Source organism: Peromyscus maniculatus, chromosome 3 (assembly GCF_049852395.1).
Source record: "Peromyscus maniculatus bairdii isolate BWxNUB_F1_BW_parent chromosome 3, HU_Pman_BW_mat_3.1, whole genome shotgun sequence".
NCBI lineage: Eukaryota > Metazoa > Chordata > Mammalia > Rodentia > Cricetidae > Peromyscus > Peromyscus maniculatus.
This window is the reverse complement of record NC_134854.1, coordinates 69277178-69291255: the sequence shown is the minus strand read 5'-3', so window position 1 is coordinate 69291255 and position 14078 is coordinate 69277178. Positions and strand designations below refer to the sequence as shown.

Sequence of the window (14078 nt, the reverse complement as noted above, 5' to 3'; positions counted from 1 at the left end):
AGCGCTTCATTAAAAAGGGAAAAGAGGGGTTGGGTTTTTAGCTCAGTGGTAGAGCGCTTGCCTAGCAAGTGCAAGGCCCTGGGTTCGGTTCTCAACTCTGAAAAAAAGAAAAGAAAAAAAAAAAAAGAAAAAGAACTCTCCCCCACTCCACCCCAAGCCTCCCAGTTCTTCTGGCACACAGGAACCCCATCTATGGATCTCTGTTGCACCTGATTTATTCCACCAGGATCAGGTTCACCGATGCACATTATTTGTTAGCTTCTTGATGCAGACATATTTTTTTTCATAGATTTTACTTTATAATTTTATTTAAATTTACATATCAGCCACAGATTCCTTTGTTCTCCCCCCTCCCACACCCCCACCTTCCCCCTGCCCACCCCCACATTTCCATCTCCTCCAGGGCCAAGACTCCCCTGGGGATTGAGTTCAACCTGGTAGATTCAGTCTAGGCAGGTCCAGCCCCATCCTCCCAGGCTGAGCCAAGTGTTCCTGTACAAGCCCCAGGTTCCAAACAGCCAACTCTTGCACTAAGGACAGGTCCCAGTCTCACTGCCTGGATGCCTCCCAAACATATCAAGCTAATCAACTGTCTCACTTATCCAGAGGGCCTGATTCAGTTGGGGGCTCCTCAGGTCTTGGTTCATAGTTCATGTGTTTCTAATTGTTTGGCTATTTGTCCCTGTGCATTTTCCAATCTTGGTCTCAACAAGATGCAGACATTTTAAAGAAAACACATCTCACTGTCCCTATCAGGTTTCATGTCTCTCTTGTGGAAGACATAATCAGAAGCAGCATGCTGAAGTCAGGATCATCTGTAGAGGAATAAAGGGGCCCCAGTGTGGCGGGATGCATGGGGTAGGAAAGAAGCCTAGGGTGAAAGGATAAGGCAGACAAGCAGGCCTTGGAGGCAGAGTGGCCAGAATAAGTCCTTTGTTCTTTTCCCACTCAAGGTGTTACTGATGGTCAGTCTCTGACAGGGTGTTTCAGTGTTCTTGGTTCCTTGTTGAAGGAATTGAAACAAACACACACAGATTTGCAAAGTAGTAAAGCTGTATTCAAAAGCAAAGCAGCAGTACAGGTCAGAAAGAAGGACGCTTTCAGGAGTGATGGGGTGCAGTGGGGGACTGGAGAGGTGGTTCAGTACCTAGGAGAGCTGCTGCTCTTAGAGAGGACCTGGGTTTGCTTTCTATATACACCTCCTATAACTCAAGTTCCAGGGTTTCTGACACTCTCTGTTGGTCATTTCCAGCACCTGAACATGTATGGCATGCAACCAACCCCACACCCCACCCTCCCTACCCCACCCCCCGGAACCTTCTGCCCCAATCTTTAAAACAAAAACGACAGCAGGCAACAGTAGACTACTCGGATTCCAATTACTGTTTGGGGCTTCCTTTTATGAAGTACAAGAGGAGTTTGGCTGCTAATTTTGATTAACAAGCATGGATTACTTAGAATTCATAGTGGACAACAGTCCTGAGTCTGAACTGAGGTGTTTCAGGAAGCATTTGCTGGCACTGCATGGTATGACCATTGCATGCAAATGGGTGTATGTGCACGTGTGCGTATTCAGAACTAAGGCTGCAGTGAAGCTGCAGGGTGCAACACTCGCCCGCAGGCCCAGAAACACCTTGGATTCATCACACATTTGCTTTGAAGTGTTTCAGATCCTTGCATGTTTGGAAACCTACTGTTGTCAGTTCTTTGCTCACCCCCAAATCGAGTCAGGATGTACTAAGAAGCCCGGATGTAGCCTATAAATCTAAACTGAATTTGATAATACCTAACTTTAAGGAGTGTACAGCCAGCCAAACTGAACAACAAAATGAAACCACTGTGTACAATATTCAAATGTATTCTTAATTTGTTAAAAAATTTTTAACTTAATTTTATTTTTCAAGACAGGGTTTTTCTGTGTAGCCCTGTTCTGGAACTCACTCTGTAGACCAGGTTGGCCTGGAATTCAGAGATCTGCCTGTCTCTGCCTCCCACATGCTGTGATTAAAGTTGTGTCCTACCACTGCCTGGCGATTTATTTTTATTTTCTGTTAGCCTGCATAATTTGTATGTGTGCCACCTGCATGCCTGGTGATCTTGGTGGCCAGAAGAGGGCCTCAGAACTCCCAGAACTGGAGGTATAGACAGTTGGACTTCCCTATGTACATATATCATTCATAACATAGAAACACACACTCACACACACACTATTGACTCCCAAAGAACCTGGGCAAATACTATCTCAATAACTTACTTTGCTTTCCCACTGTAGACTGGGTCTAATATTTCCAGCACTACTTATTTTTGCTGGTTTTATTTTTAATTTTTTTTGTCTGTCTGTGCACTCGCTACTTGCAGTGTTCTGAGGCCAGAAGGGCACTGACGCTCCTGGAACTCGAGTTACAGGTGGCTGTGAGCTGCCATGTGGGTGCTGGGAACCAAATCTGGGTCCTCTGATGATTAAGAACAAGTGTTCTTAACTGCTGAGTCATCTCTCCAGCCCTTTACACTTGCATTTTTTTTAAAATCAAACTCAGTTTACCTTTTTGAGAGGAATATATGTGTGTGTGTATGTGTATATATATATATATATATATATATATATATATATATATATATATATATATATATATATATATATATTATACATTTCCTGAAACAGCATGAGCAATAAACAGGGTGCTTATTCTCTGAAGGCTATCAAACAAAATAGCCCTGTTCTTTATTCGTTTGAGGAAATTCTAAGAACATCAATACTCAATCTGCATGAAGGTCACAGAAAGCAAAAAGCCTGATCAGTGATAGGACTTGTCATTCTGTGAAAACACACAAGTTTCAACTTGACAGTGTTTCCTGTAACTCTGAACAACACATTTAATAGAGACATCTGTGAAAATAATTTTTATGGATTTTGCTGCCTACCTTTATAAACTAAATTGCCTAAGGCCTGGATGGCTCAGCAGTTAAGAACACTTGGTGCTCTTGCATTTCCAAGTTTGGTTCCCAGTACCCACATGATAACTCCAGTTCCAGGGGATCTGAAGCCCTCTTCAGACCGCGGTGGGTACCAGGCACAAGCATACGTGCTGGGAAAACTGCAACACACATAGAAAGATTTACATTTATTCAGTATGTGTGTGTGTGCCACGTGTGCATGTGCAGGTCAGACTACAACCTGCAAGAGCCGGTACTTGCTTTCCGCCACGTGGGTCCCGGGGATCGTACTCAGCTTGGCGGCAGGTGCTTTCGCCCGCTGAGCCGCGTCGTCCTCTCCTACTTTGCTCTGCAGCTGCCTCACCGAGGTTCTGTTCCCGGCCGACTGCTGCAGCAGACGCGGAAGGAGCGGACGAAGAAAACTGAGCGGTAGCCAGGGCCCGCCCGGCCCTAGGCATGACCGTGCGCTTCCCAGCAAGGAGTGGCGGCGACACGACAACCCCGCACGCTGAGTTCTGCCGGTCACCCTCCGCACCGAGGCCCCGCCCCCTCGCGCAGGCGCTGCCGGGTGGCCGCGCGGGGTGACGGGAGCCCCGCCCAGGCCCCGCCTCCTGGCTGGTCCACCGCGACTATGTAGGGGATACTGACTTTCCGTCTTCTCGGTTCTCGGTCTCGAGAGCTTGGCAAGCGCAGGGCTGCCCTGTGCGGTGCGAAATAATACATCACGTTGGCCCTGGGGCCAGGGGCAGCCGTGGAGGAGGAGCTCTTTGGCGCACGGAGGATGGGCAGTCCCACGTGCTCCCCTGCCGGCCGGGTGCGGTGGTACGTGCCTCAGGGCGCGCGCTGCTCCCGCGCTCCGGGCCTCGGGCGGGCGGGGGCGCGGGTCGGAGTGCGGCGGCGGCGGCGGCGGCGGCGGCTGCGGCCCGGGTTGTGCGGCCGAGCAGTTGGCGTCGCTGCGGGGCGCTGGGCGCGGCGGGCCGGTGACGCGGGGCCGGGCGCCGCCGCGCCGCCGCGATCATGTCGGAACCGGCGCCCGAAGTTCCGGAGGATTTGTTCCGCGAGGTCAAGTACTACGCGGTGGGCGATATCGACCCGCAGGTACCGCCCGCGCGGGGCCCCTCCGTCGTGCCATCCCCTGTTTCGGCGCGCGCACGCCCTGCAGGACTCCGGGCCGGAGCCGCGGGGCACGCCGGGCCGAGAAGGGCCGCGGGAGGGGCCTCGCGAGCACCGACCCGGTGCGGCCGCCGGCCGAGCATCCTGCGGGGCCCTGCTGAAGCGTCCCTTGCAGAGGGGCCTGCCCTCTCGGCCCCTGGTTTTCCCTAAGGGTGGATTGTACGGTAGGTGTGGAAGGTACCCTACCCACATGGTCACAGTGATTCGCGCGAGTAACCGTGGGTCTATCCACAGGACACTGCCTGTGGTCGTGGTATCTTCAGGACAGTGTTGTAGACATCTTCCTTCCTAAACTATGCGTACAGTTGTGTCGCCTTCGGTGTCTCGTGACGGGTGCTACGGAAGGAATTGTCTAAGAACCATTGAGCATGGCCTTCCAGAGGCTCGTACTTGTATCCTAGTAACAGAGGTCCGTTGGGTCTTGGTTGTAGAGACTTCTGGCTGAGCCCAGAGTGATCAGGATGAGTGTTTATAACTGGCTTTTTCCAGTACTGATCACCCCACTACCACCACCACCTTTCTTCTCTTCACCCTCTCTTATTTTTCATTTCAGGACTTTGGCTCTTACAAGAGACCTGGACCAAATGTCACTTGAAACCAGGAACACACTGAACTGAGCTGTTTGCCCAACTATGTGTGAAATCTGAGTGCTTAAAAAAATCTCCTTGGCATGCCCTTATAATCTGAAATAGTGTGTTTTCTAAAAGGTTTAGAGCCAGGGCACCTATTATTCCTTGAGGCTTGGGATGAAGGTTGAGGAAGCTAGCTCACAGGTGGTGAGCACCCCAGTACAGGCATTGGGCCTGGTACACAGTGTGCTGCAGAAGAGCATTCCTGAATGCTGCGTCTGTGAATAGGTGTAGGTGCTGTAGGTGCTGAGTCTTAAGTAAGCAGATGTTGAGCACAAGAAGTTGTTTTCTCTGTGTGGAATGTATGTGCTAGGAATTGAAGGCATTTATATATACTTGGCATGCGTCCTGATGGTCACTGGGCGGAGTTACAAGGTGGCTTCTGTGAGACAGAATTAGTAATGTGCAGTTTGGGAAGAAGTTTGGATGTCCTCAGTGTCTGAAACCCGAGTTTCCACAGTTTGATGGGAAGGGTTCCACTGCAGGGAGTTGAAGATACAGAGAAAAGACGGACAGCAAAGTGAGAGTTGTTTCTGGAAAACTGGCATGAAAAGAAAGCAGTGGGGCCTGAGGAGGAGAAGGCCAGGGAGGGCTTGCTGCGTGCATGTCCCAGAATGTAGTGCAAGGCTGCAGCAGGTGGATGGAGTCCACGGGTCTGAAGGTGCTTGGGGTCCAGGCAGGATGGCTTGTGCCTGGTGACTGTTGCTGTTCCATGCCTCAGACACACACTTAATGGGTTGCTTCGGCTCTTAGATGATGGTCAGCAGACTATCCAAGGCATTGTGCTGCTTTCGGCTCTTCCTTGACTACAGCCTGCACTCTCCTGTGTGGTTGCTCTCCTCTGATACCACTCTTAGCTCCACATGACGAGTCTTTAGTATTTGGCAGCCAGGTGGCTGCCTCAGTGACTCGCAGAACTTTGACTCCCATCTGTCACAGCTGGTTATGATCTCCGGAGAGCAGGATCCTCTCTGGGTGTAACTGGAGGTCTCTCGCCAGGTCTCTATCACATGGGGCCAAAGAATAGTGTGCCCACACTGAATGAAGGGCAGCAGTGCCCCTTCCCCTCTCTGCTTCCGATCAGCCCCTCCAGAAGATGCCAGCATTTCCATCTTGGCTTTTCTGTTATGCTTGCACCCTGTCTAGTTACTGTCTAATTCTACCCAGTTTTCCTCCAGTTGCTACGGACATTTCTTTAGTGACCTGACTCTCGCAGTTGTGAGAATTGTCACAGTTGTGTCTTAACAAGTCTGTTAAGCCAACCCATGTATTCTTCTGTTGATGTCCATCTGTAAGATCTGGTGGTGCCGCCAGGCGGTGGTGGCGCACGCCTTTAATCCCAGCACTCAGGAGGCAGAGCCAGGTGGATCTCTATGAGTTCGAGGCCAGCCTGGGCTACAGAGTGAGTTCCAGGAAAGGCGCAAAGCTATACAGAGAAACCCTGTCTCGAAAAACAAAAACAAAAAGATCTGGTGGTGCCATCTTCCTTTGTGACAGCCTTCCATGACTTAAGGAAAGACTGTTGTGCACAGTACCCGAGGCTACACTGTCCATGATTAGAGCTGAGCTCCTTTGCTGGGCTCAGTGTACATTTTGCCTGATAGGCACCCACAAGTAAGGATTCTCCCGGTCGGTTTCTGCCTCTAGAAACTTCCTCACTGTGGTGGAACTGCCAGTCCTCAGCCTTTGGGCTGGAGACCCAGAGCAGGTACTCTGTAGAACCTAGCAGGTGCTGTTGTGTCCTGGTGTCTCCTGTCTGTCTGGAGCACAGCAGATGGCTAGGAGCTGGCCACCGCATCTTGGATTATGAATCAGGATTGCTGTATTTTATTGTCCAAAACATTTCATTGGTTTTATCACTCAAGAAAAGGCTTGTCTGTAGGATACAGGGTGTGTTTTTATTAAATGTTTCTATTATTGCTAATAATGACTTCTTTGATCAGGAAGGCAATTCAGTTTTGTTGTTGTTGTTGTTGTTGTTTTTAATTTTTTGCGACAGGATTTCTCTGTATACCTCTGGCTGTCCTGAATCTTACTCTGTAGACCAGGTTGGTCTCAAACTTACAGAGATCCTCCTGCCTCTACCTCCCAAGTACTGAGATTAAAGGCATGCACCACCATCACCTGGCTTATTTATTTACTGATTTATTTTAAATTAATTGTGTTGTTTGTTCTGTTTCCTTAGGTTATTCGGCTTCTTAAAGCTGGGAAAGCCAAGGAAGTCTCCTACAATGCATTGGCCTCACACATCATTTCAGAGGATGGGGACAACCCCGAGGTGGGAGAAGCCCGGGAGGTCTTTGACTTGCCTGTTGTAAAGGTCAGTAGAGAGTTGGAGCCTCTGCCTTAAGTCATGTGTCTCTCCACAGCAGTGCCTTGCCCTACAGCAGAGCTCTCTGCCAGGCTTGGTGCGTGTGGGTCAGTGTTAAGTGGAATACCATCAGGTGAATGAAACCGCTGAACTTGAGTCGCCTGCCTTGATTTTGGGGCTTGTGGTGCTGTGACTGCATGGCAGGGTTGCTGTGTAAGTAGTTTCTTACCGTCATTTCCTGCCAGCTCTCCAGCCCAGGAGACCTGGCCTAGGAAATGGCTTCGCTGCCTTGTCGCATAGGTGTTTTACATTGTAGGAAGACATTTGATTCCAGAAACTTCTGAAAGGCAGCTGTCCTCTCCCTGGTGGTCCTGATCCCCCTCTGGATAGCTGAAGGAAGGAGGCCTCCGCCCTGCTAACTGCCTCCTCACCCCTCCCTCCCCCCCCATGAGGGTTGCTGTACTCGCTGTCCACCTGGTGGCTGTCTGGACTGTTCTTCAGCCTGACCTGTGGGCACTTGTTTGCTCGGCTTTTGTTCACCTGTATACTGTACCGTGGGGACTATTGGGTCAGGATGCGGGTATGTGGTATGTGATGTGGTACTTTTGTGGTGGCCTTTCATTTCTGTTCCTTGCCTGCTGCCATTACCCCTCTTCATACTGGTCAGTGCTTTCCTTTAAGAAGCCTGCAATTCAGTGACCAAGGTTCTACAACAGCAGTTAGGAGTGAGGTGACTGAGTCAGATCAGATGTTGAGGGATTGGCTGGCTGTTGGATGTGGTGCCCTGCCAGCATCTGGGGTCTAGAAAACTTTGCAGGCTTGCAGACTTGACTTTGAAAATGAGCCTGAATGGTGGTCTGCCTCCAGAGTCACAAGGTTCTTGGCCCATACCATCAGGAAACTACCACGTCAGAGGACGATTCATTTGTAGCAGTAAATATAGTGGTTGCAACTGTACATCAGCATGTATGCTTGCTCAGGCCCCCTTCGTCTCTGAAGATAGGTGCTCAGTGTGGTTCCTGGGCGCTTCACCTGTTGCTTCTTGCTAAAGTTTGCCAGACATCTGGCTGTGAGCTGGGGCAGGCTGCCTCTTCAGTTTGCATCCTAGCCGCCCTTCCTGTGAGCTTGCTGTCTGTTAGCCATTGTGTAGGAAAGTAGTTGCGTGTCTCATACAGATTGAGAGGGAAAGGTTTACCTTACAAACATGTTTTTGGGCCTAGGTCACTGTTGCCAGACCAAGTATAGTGATGGATCTTAACACATTTGACCTCAAGACTCCCTTTGCAATAAATCCTTTATGTTACCCCCCTTAGTCTATGAAATAAAATGAATGTGTAAGATAGCTTATCACATGATTTAATAATCAGAGCTGGGGAGATAAATGGCAGATGAATAACAGAGCCTGCTTGCTTGAGGACCTGAGTTCTGATCCCTAGCACCCACAAAAACTATGCGTGGCCATGGATATCTATAACCTCAGTACTAGGGGAGGACGGAGATGGTGATTGCTGGGACTTCCTGACGACCAGCCAACTTCAAGTTCAGTAAGAGACTGTTGCCATGACTAGGGTGGGGAGTGACAGAGTAGGGAGGACACCTGATGTTGTGTGCAGGTGCACACATGCAGCTCTCTCTCATACACAGCACATAGACATTTGTACTTCGGAACTAAGGGTGTAGTGCAGCTTGGTGGTAGGGCAGTACTCAGTATACATGAGGCCCCAGGTTCTAGCCTCAGTTCCAAAACAGAAACAAATATAAATTGCTGAAACTGTGACACATAAAGGAAAATGAACAGTAGGTGAACGCTTGGGTACAACCACCTGATAAAATGTAATAAAACCGCCAGATAACACTGTCTCTAGATCAGTGCGATACGGCCAGCGCACTGTGCAGGTGGCTTCCTCCTGCAAGAGGAGCTTCCAGTTAAAAGGCGACATTTCAGAATGGCGATTACGAAGTTGTAGGGCTGAGTGGAGCAGCCAGTCTGCTTTCCTCTTGTGTCTCTAAGAACTGCCGTGGTACCACTGTGGCAGGCTGGGCCCTGTCCACTCTACCTGTTTTGATGAGGTGACTCATGTTAGCATCCCAGTCCACTTGTCACTTGTGGCAGTGCCCGTGGTAGCCAGCAACGGTTGTGTTTTGTCACAACCTGCAGCTGAGTCTTTGGAGGCCCTTCTTGCCTCATCCTGAGCCTGAGCTGAGGCCTGTCCTTGATCTCCTGCAGCTGCTGGAATGTGGATTTAGCTGGGGGTGGCGGATGGGTGAGGCCTGGTTCTCAGGGGCAGGCAGATTCTTTGGCCTATACTTCCGACTTAGTCATTGTTCTGTTGTTACATTGTGCTTGTTAGCACAAGCATTTCACTGGGGGTATGCATAGTTTCAGAGGTTTAGTCCATTATCACCTTGGTGGGGAGCATGGCAACATGCAGGCAGGTGCTAGAGCAGTAGCCAAAGCTACATCCTGATCCATAGGCAAAGAGAAAACTGGGCCTAACAGACTTTTGAAACCTCAAAGCCCACCCACAGTGATACACTTCCGCCAATAAGGCCACACCTCCTAATCCTTCTCAAAAGTGCCACTTCCTGATGACTAAACATTCAAATATATGAGCTTATAGGGGTCATTCTTAATTCAAACCACCAAAACCTGGATACTGACTTTTTAAATTATTATTTTATTTTATTTGTATGAGTGTTTCGTGTGCATGTGTTTCTGTGTACCATGTATGTGCCTGGTTCTTGTGGAGGCCAGATTAGGCTATTGGATTTCCTAGAACTGGAGTTATAGATGGTTATGAGCCACCAAATGGGTGCTGGAATTCAAACCTGGATCTTGTGGAAGAGCAGCCAGTGCTCAGAATAGCTGAGCCATCTCTAACCTGTTTCCATTCTGCTTTGCCAGAATGGGTCTAGCTTTACATTACTCAAGTGCCTGGAGAGGTGGCCCTTCTCAGCTTGGAATGGACTTGGAAGTGTTGTTTAAGTTTAGGAACCCGCCGGGCGGTGGTGGCGCACACCTTTAATTCCAGTACTCGGGAAGCAGAGCCAGGCAGATCTCTGAGTTTGAGGCCTGGTCTACAGAGAGAGTTCCAGGAAAGGTGCAAAGCTACACAGAGAAACTCTGTCTTGAAAAACAAAAAAACAAAAAAAACAAAACAAAAAAAAAAGTTGAGGAACCCTACTCAGGCTTTGTGAAGGCTCTCTAGGGCTGTGAAGCTGGGTGGATGTAATGTAAAGGGGTACATTTCCAAACTGGTGCTTTCTAAAGCTGCCTGAGAGCACTTTGGGGTTCCCACGGCTCCTTCCCACTGAACAGAAGAAAAGGGCCACCATTGTTGTCCAGGCCCAACTTCACAGTCCATTGCTGTGACAGCCTTCTGGGTGCAGACTGCATTGACAGCTGGCAGTACTGTTTCAGGGAATGCTCCTGTAAGCTCAGTTGTAGCTCCACAAGTTCTCATGCCTTCCGGGTGTCCCTCTTGGGAAGAAAGTTTGGCCATTAGAAGGCGTTCTGAATTCAGAAGAGTCAGCCACAAAGCTTGTTATTTTGTTTTTTTGTTTTTTCCAAAATGATTTTGGTATGTGGTCTAGGCCTTGTGCTCCTACCCTGCCAAATTGATTGCAAGGGTACAGGTTTGTGCCACCATGCCTGGTCCAGTACAGGCTGTTGATGTTGACTCAGTACCTAGATTTCATTGGAATTGAACAGGATTATCAGAAAGTAGGGAGCAGTGTTGGTTATAGCAAGGAAATGGTAAGGGCTTTTTACCAGAGCACCATACTATCCAGTAAGTCAGCTGTTCATGCCGCTGGTGAAATTATCCCAGTTACAGCCACTCTTCATTTGGTAAACTTTACTATTGTCATAGAGAACAGACCAGGCATGGTATTCTAGTATGGTCACAAATTTAAGGCCAGCCTTGGCTACATATCAAGTTTGAGTCCAACCTGGGGTTCATGAGACCCTATCTCAAGCCCCTCCCCTCAACAAAAAAGAAGAATTACACGTGTCACTTGAAAATGCTATGTAGGGCACACTCTGGGTCTCCAGGCAGTAAGAGACCTGATCGCAGTGTCTGCCTTACTGATCGGCATGAACGGAGACTGCATTCTTCCTGTTCAGTGTCTGCCCAGAGTCTTGCACCGTCTCTGCACAGATCTGGAATGTAGTTTGCTGACTACGGTGCTGTGAGCAATTGAGTATATGTGTTTTGTTTGTCCAAGCATCTGGAAGTGAGCTGGCTGACAGGGGGTCATTGTTAGACTTTCAGATTGTCCTTTCTTGAAATAGAGTTATTAGAATAGTAACAGTTGGTCTAATTTTTAAAACTGAATTAGAAATATAAGGTGAACTATTTTTCCAAGAATACAAAGTACCCAGAAGGTAGCTGTTAGTTCACCTTGTAATGAATATAAGTTTGGAATTCATAAGATTAGAAGACTTTTTAAAAAAAAAATGGTATGCAAATATTGTGTATCCTTGGTTTTAAATAGAACCAAAATGTGAATTTAGTCTGTTCCCTGACTGGGCTGAGCTGGTGGGTGAGGTGGGCAGCAGTAGGGCGTGGACCTAAACTTAAGTATCTGTCACAAGCCTAAGGAAGGCAGTGGCTGCTTCATTCTGGGACCGGGGTTTGTGGTTGGGCACATGATCTTCGGTTACTGCTACCTGGTCCTTATGTGTACAGGTGGATGTCTGTAGTGGGTCACAATGGAGCTTTTAATTTCCAGAAACAACTACTAGTGAAGTCACCTCCTTTTGGTCACAGATTGTGAATGGTTTTTGATTTGTGTCATTCTTTTCTTTTTCAGCCTTCCTGGGTGACTCTGTCCGTGCAGTGTGGTGCTCTCCTGCCGTATCCTTTTCTACATCGAGATTCGGGGATAGCTGCAGGTTTAAGATGCATTGAGTCAGTGGGCTCATGATCGGGTCCAGGGGATAGCTGTGGGTTTAAGATGCATTGAGTCAGTGGGCTCATGATTGGGTCCGGGGGATAGCTGCAGGTTTAAGATGCATTGAGTCAGTAGGCTCATGAGTGGGACCACCTGTTTCCTCTGCACCTCTGTCCCTGCTCTTTCCTTTCCTGTATGAAATGGTATTTGCCTGGTCCTCGTCATGACTTGCATCAAAAAGTGGTGACCAGCAGTTGTGGCGAGGACCCAGAGTTCTAGCTCTTTTCAGTCTTATGATGTCTATGTAGACAAAAAATAGTTTTAGAATTCTAAGTCAGGTGAGAAAGACATGAATGACTCGTAGAGAACACGAGCAGAAGTCCTGGTTTGATAAGTATTCATCTTTTAGTTAGTTAGATTCGATGTCAGGTATATTCTCTCCTCCACTCAGCCCTTGCTTTGGATGTGAAAATAGAGTGGTGGTGATCTTATTCTGGGGCTTGTAGGGGGTGGTGGGTGGCTTGCAGCTCAGTTGATAAAGGGCTACCTTAATTTTAGGTCCTGGGCTCAGTCTCTAGCATTGCATGAATTGGGCATGTTGGCGCATGCCCATAATCCCAGCACTCAGGAGGTGGAGGCAGGAGGATCAATAGTCGAAGGTTATCCTTGGCTTCAGAAGAGTGTTTAAGGCTAGCCTAAGTAAAGGAGACCCTGTCTCAAAACCAGAAGCAAACACTCTACCCCGGGTAGCTTCCTCATCACCTGTGTCAGCCATGGCATAGATCTCCCTCGTGACTGCCAGCATCATCTCTTGGGTCCCAACTGGAATGCTCCACCATTTCTGTTTCCTCCTGGGAGGCCTGGTAACTTCTGGTTTACTCTGTCGGGATAAAGCTTCACTGGAGAGGCAGTTCAAGCAGAACTTGACATTGGAAATCATTTCTGCCATCCAGGAACCACACTAAAGTTCAGGCTGGTCACCCGGGGAAGGACACCATCATTCAAGGCGCTTTGTCTTGTAGCTGTGCCACACAGCTGTTTTGAATGTATATACTCGGGTCTGAGCAGAGAAACTCAACTGAGCACTACCAAGGGCCTCAGATGCTCAAGCCTTCCTCTCAGCAACTCTTCTTGGAGGATGCAGTTCTGGCTCAGACATTCTCATTCTTCATTCAGAATCCAAAGAGTGAAGGGTTCTTTGTTGTTTTGTATCTTTATAAGCACAGGTTTCGAACAGACAGACCAACCAACCCCAGGAAAGCGTATCTTTCTGAGATGGAGTCAAGTGTCTTATCCATGATGTCTTTTCTGGACCTTTTCTCTACACTAGTCTTCCTGAGGAAGGTTATTTGAGCTCTTGTCTATCTGTCCATAAAGAAACTAGAGCACTAGAATGAAAGCCCAGGTTTGGCTGATGGTCACCTTGAGATTTGTTGGAGTCTTCCCCCATCTAGAAGGAGAGAAGCCCTGAAGTTAGGTGGCAGAGTGGAAAAGCCTTGGCTAATAGATCAGAGTGCTCTGTGTCTGCGTCTCCATTTATTACGGGCAGGGATGGGCCCACATTTAGGGTTTGTCTGTGTATCCGTAAGGGAGGTCTAAACAGCGATTACAGTTTAGTCTGTTCATAGTCCACCTGTCTCAGTGGGTCCTTCCCACCTGTTTTGAACTCTGGATATTCCATTATGTTGAAGACTCCATCTCCAGGAGACCTTCTCTATCAGTGCTCGAAGCACAGCAGATCTCAGAAGGAACTCAGAAGAATGGGTCAATCAGCCTTAGAACTAGGGATGGTCTTGGGAATTTATATTTTAGGGATTCTAGGGCCCTGAGTTGTCCTGCTTGAGTTCAGAGCCCACAGGCTCTTGTAGGAAGGAGCCCTGTGTGGTTGTGACAAGCACAGCCTGGGTGCTGCATTGTGACATCCTCTGCACATTGCTTTTTAGGGTGTGTGTTTGTGTGTCTGTTCCGTTTATCTGCATGGTGTATAGTTAGGTAACAGTTGGGAGTCAGGAAGTTTCCAGTGAACACCCTGTGTCCGTCTTGGTGATGACATGAGGAGAGAATTGGCTTTTGTGATGTCCTTTACTGGAAATTGCTCGCTTCCTTTCATGCTTTACTCCCATCTGCTCTGCAGT

The 14078-nt window shown here is 48.5% G+C and overlaps 1 protein-coding gene across 4 annotated transcripts in view; it reads left to right on the top strand.

Moving 5' to 3' along the window:
• Positions 1-3896: 3896 nt before the first annotated feature.
• The window catches only part of Paxip1 (PAX interacting protein 1), a 48589-nt gene continuing 38407 nt past the window's right edge, over positions 3897-14078 (top strand). For 3 of the 4 annotated variants that reach the window (XM_006994541.4, XM_076566706.1, XM_076566705.1), the window contains exons 1-3: positions 3897-4032; positions 6922-7056; positions 11863-11906. In XM_006994541.4, the coding sequence (XP_006994603.2) occupies positions 3952-4032; positions 6922-7056; positions 11863-11906 (260 nt within the window). In that variant the 5' untranslated portion in view covers positions 3897-3951. Of the gene's footprint in view, positions 4033-4134; positions 4272-6921; positions 7057-11862; positions 11907-14078 lie in introns of those variants that run through there. The other variant, XM_076566707.1, reaches the window with a different exon arrangement.